This window comes from Pinus tabuliformis, chromosome J (genome assembly GCF_031772625.1).
Source record: "Pinus tabuliformis cultivar Carrire ecotype Pingquan chromosome J, CPIR1, whole genome shotgun sequence".
NCBI classification, from domain to species: Eukaryota; Viridiplantae; Streptophyta; class Pinopsida; order Pinales; family Pinaceae; genus Pinus; species Pinus tabuliformis.
In genome coordinates this window covers 906,497,015-906,501,873 of record NC_142295.1, presented here as the reverse complement: position 1 = coordinate 906,501,873, position 4,859 = coordinate 906,497,015, and the positions used below count along the sequence as shown (strand labels likewise).

The window sequence follows — 4,859 nt, the reverse complement described above, 5'->3', positions numbered from 1 at the left end:
GAGATCACCTCGACTGCGGGTATGTTATTCCCTGCCTCTCCTCCTGTATCTGGCTTACCTAAAGTTTTTGCATCTCATACTTGCATGGGTACTTCCCCCCCTTTCTTCCACCCTCGGACACTTTGGCTCTCCCGAGATCCCTGGGCTTTATCCCTCCCTCCTCCCTCCTTTGCTCCCTCCCCCTTCCCTCCCCCATCCCTTCCCCCAGCATCCCCTCCCTGATTTCAACCTCCATCCCTTCTATCCCCCCCCTCTCTCCCCCTATAACCCCCCGGTACCCTCTCCGCTCCAGAACAAAGGATAAGGGATTAGATGCGATTGGTCTGGACCCTGTGTTTCCCCCGGCCTCCCTTAAATCTTCTAGGGGACGCCCCTCTCAGCTAACAAAAGCCAGACACGCCGCGGGTGAAGAAGTTGCCCTCGGGCGACAACAAACCATTGACAGGGCCCTTAGAGCAAGGAACGGCCCTCTGCCTCACCCTCCATGAAATTCTTATCATTCAATTGCCGAGGGGTTGCTAGCCCCCCCAAAAAACTAGCCCTCAGAAGACTACTCACATCGACCGAGTTGGATGTCATTTTCTTACAAGAAACCCTTTGCTCGGCTGCTTCCCTCATTCCTACTCTTAACTCATGGCTGTCGAATTGGACCTTCCATGCTATGGATGCGTCCGGGAGATCGGGCGGTACTGCTATAGGGTTCTGTAACAAGTCTATGGAGCTCAGGAACTTATGGGGAGGCAGAGGTTTCATTGGTATAGACATATACACCCACTCTCTTGGAACTGAAATCTGTATCATGAATGTATATGGCCCTTGCGTGGATAGGGAAACATTTTGGAGGACCCTTCTTGACTCTGAACTGTTACAGGCAGATAACATCATCCTGGGAGGAGATTTGAACTTCTCGTTGGGATTCTGTGAATCCTGGGGCCACTCGGCCCAGGTTGACAGCCTATCCGACACGATCTCTACCTTACTCGAAGAGCATCAGTGGGTAGACATTCCTTCAGTCAGAATCCAGTATACTTGGACTAACAACCGAAGTGGAGATCACAGTCTTGCAAGAAGGTTAGACAGATTTCTTATCAAAGAAGCCTTCTTAAACTTTCATCCTCGCATTAGGCAGTGGGTTGGTACTGGCGGCATATCTGACCATCGGCCTATATTTTTGGAACTGTTGGATAACATTCAGAGGATTAAAAGCCCCTTCAAATTCAATGCCTCCTGGCTCAAGGATCCCTCCTATTCGCAACTGGTATCTGAATATTGGGAAACCAATCCTATCTTGGAACGGGAGGATCATACTGCTGGTTTTATAAGGAAGTTGACAGAACTTAAGAGGATCACTAGAAATTGGGCACACCAGAAACGGATAAACGATGATAATATTTTGAAGGAAGCAGAACGAGCCATAGCCTTATATGAGGACTCATCCAATGGTACCTTCTTATCACAGGCAAACAAGGACCTATACACTTCCCTAGTCTCAAAGCATTCCCAAATCCTGAAGGAAAGAGAGGAGAGCTGGCGTCTCAGAAGCAGGGCTATCTGGCTCACTGAAGGTGACAACAACACTAAGTTCTATCATAAATTTTCCAATGGAAGGAAAGCCATTAATACTATCTGGGAACTTCAAAATGAACAGGGCCAAGTGGTATCAACTCAGCAGGATTTGGCTAGATTAGCCAATGAGCACTTCAAGACCATCTACAAGGCGCCTAGAGAAGTGAATATTTTGGAAATAATGCGGGTTGCAGAACTTTTCCCCAGGTTTGTGCAACAGGAGGACTCGGAGAACCTGATGATGGAAGTGACGAAGGAAGAGCTTGAAGCTACCATAAAATGGTTCAAGAAAGATAAGAGCCCCGGACCTGACGGGTGGACCATCGAATTCTATATTGCATTCTTTGATATCCTGGGGGATGATTTACTCAAGATTGTGGAGGACTATAGAAGAAGTGGCAATATTCCCTCGGCCATCAAATCCACCTTCATTGCCCTCATTCCGAAATCTGATTCCCCTTCCTCCTTCAATGATTTCAGACCCATCTCCCTTTGTAACTGTCTGTATAAGATTATTGCTAAGATTATCGCAAATCGCCTGAAGCCAATTCTATCTAGACATATATCTCCTGAGCAATTTGCTTTTCTACAGCATCGACAGATACATGAGGCGATTGCCACTGCTCAGGAACTCCTTCACACTTTGCAGACGAAGAAGCAGAAAGGCATGATCTTGAAAGTGGACCTCTCGAAGGCTTTTGATAGAGCAAATTGGCTCTATATCAGATTATTATTGACTCATCTGGGGTTCCCCTATGCATACATCAAATGGATCATGAGCTGCATCAAGGATGTATCTTACAGTGTCTTACTAAATGGGGAAGCCACACCTTTCTTCCTATCCGAGAGAGGACTCAGGCAGGGATGCCCTCTCTCCCCTCTTCTATTTTTACTTATAATGGAAGGTTTAAGTAGATCCATCATTGCTGCCCACAACAGAAATCAGTTGGTTGGTATCAAGATTTCAGAGAACTTATATCTGACCCATCTATTGTTTGTTGATGACATTCTTATTTTCTTAAATGGTAGCATTGGAGACTCCACGGTTTTACAAAATATATTCAAACTCTTTCAGCAGGCAACTGGGATGATAGTTAATGAAGGAAAATCTACAATTACCATCTTTGGATGCTCTCAGCATGAGACCATCTACACTACCCAACGCTTCCCCTTCTCCGCTCTCAATTTGGAAGACGGGCTTAAATACCTGGGCTTCCGGCTAAAGCCCCTTGGATATAGGATTGCAGACTGGATGTGGCTTATTGTGAAAGTGGAAAAACGCTTACAGATCTGGTACCACAAATATCTTTCCCGTGCCGGTAGATTAGTACTCATAAAGGCGGTAATCGAGGCCACGCCTGTGTTCTGGATGACTCTAGCATGGATACCGAAAGGTATTCTGAACAGACTCCAAAGTATATGCTGCAGATTTTTATGGAAGGGCAACCAACTGGGGGAAAATCTTTGCTTGGGTCAAATGGGATAGAATTGCTATTCCAAAACAATGGGGAGGATGGGGCATCAAAAGGCTTGATCTGTTTTCGAAAGCTCTGGCAGCAAAACTTGGCTGGCAACTCATCACCACCAATAGTCTCTGGTCTCGGGTTGCACAAGAAAAATACATCTGGCCCATGAACTTGATGGATTGGTTTAGACAGACACATCACACAAACAACAACATCTCCAACATTTGGAAGGCGATGATGAATGCACTACCTCTACTGCGACAAGGCATCACATGGAGAATTAATGAAGGAAATGCAGTTCGTATAGGCACGGATCCATGGGTGGGCTGTGGTAATGCACACAGATTGCCAGCTGACTTGATCAGGTTCCTAAACAGCAGGGGCATCATCCACATTAAGCACATAGGAGATCGAAATAATTCTACCTTTCTTCAGCAGGCTTGGAAATCGGCACATGACTTGGACATCCCCGAGCAATGGCGACTTGACTGGCAGCAATACATTGAAGCTCTCACTCAGGTGCATATCCGCCTGACTGATGAACCGGACGAGGTTATATGGGCATTCGCAAAGAACGGAACATACTCCCCTAAAGAAGGATACATCAGACTCATGGATCCCTTTAAACCTCAGACCATCGACCTGAGCTGGAGATCACTTTGGAAACTCAAGGCTGCCCCTCGTACCCGCCTATTACTGTGGAACATACTTTTTGACAAGATCCCTACAGGTGCCAATTTGATGAAAAGATCCTTTCATGGCCCTTTTCAGTGTCATCTTTGTCGACTTGATGAGGAGAGTACCGAACACCTCTTCTTAAGTTGCCCATCCTCTAAAGAGTATTGGAACTGTATCACTGCACACTACCCATCCCTAAAAGCCTGGCACGGTCATAACATTCAGGATGCTTGGAATTCTTGGTGCCATGTCCACAAGGGAAAAGCCAGGAACATGCCCCTTCTAGCCTGCTGGGCTATATGGATTGCTAGAAACCACTCCATATTCAATCTCAAAGACCCCCATTGGCCTTCTATTCTGCTTCATACCATCGCTGATTATGATCTCCTTCCTGAGGACGATAGCATAGCCCCTCCTCGCACCATCATACCTGAAATCATAGACAAATCTAAACCGTGGGCATATTTTGATGGTTCTGCACAGGAGGCAGGATGTGGTGGAGGAGCCATACTTTTCCTGAATGATACACACAGATTCAAAATCCAAATTAACCTGGGCAGGGGTACTAACAATTTTGCTGAACTCTGTACAACAAAACATCTCATATATTTCGCCTTAGAACAACATTGCAGTCATCTTCAGTTGTTTGGTGATTCCAAAATCGTGTGTAACTGGCTCAACAATGCATCTCATTGTAATGCATTTACTTTGCGGCATATTCTAGGAGAAGCTCAAAGATTGATATCCTCATTTGACTCCTTTGTCTGTCGACATATTTACAGGGAACAAAACACGGAGGCAGATCAACTTTCAAAAGAGGCAGCGCATTTACAGGACAATGACTGGCTGATACAGGAGGAAATCGATGGTACCTACCATCAATACTACCACAGACCTTTTGTAGAACATGGACAAATTGGGCTATAAGCCCAATATTTTCTGATCTCATTGTATAAATTATGTTTTCTTATATCTACTTTAATGGCTTGTATATATGACAGTTTTGGTTTTGGTACATAGTATATCTCTCTCTGCGCAGAGACGATACAATTTTGGACTTTTTTCTCTCTACCTGTTGAGGGAAGCTTAGACACAATATAGTTGATATCAGACTCCCTGCGTGGAGTAATAGCGCTTAGCGGTTAAGCT

At 45.4% G+C, this 4,859-nt stretch overlaps 1 protein-coding gene across 1 annotated transcript; it reads left to right on the top strand.

The window, feature by feature from the left end:
- Positions 1-661: 661 nt before the first annotated feature.
- On the top strand, positions 662-4,637 carry LOC149229652 (uncharacterized). The gene is made up of 2 exons (XM_089381091.1): positions 662-2,885; positions 2,974-4,637. Exons 1-2 carry the CDS (start codon positions 662-664, stop codon positions 4,635-4,637), a joined length of 3,888 nt encoding a protein of 1,295 aa, XP_089237217.1.
- Positions 4,638-4,859: the final 222 nt, after the last annotated feature.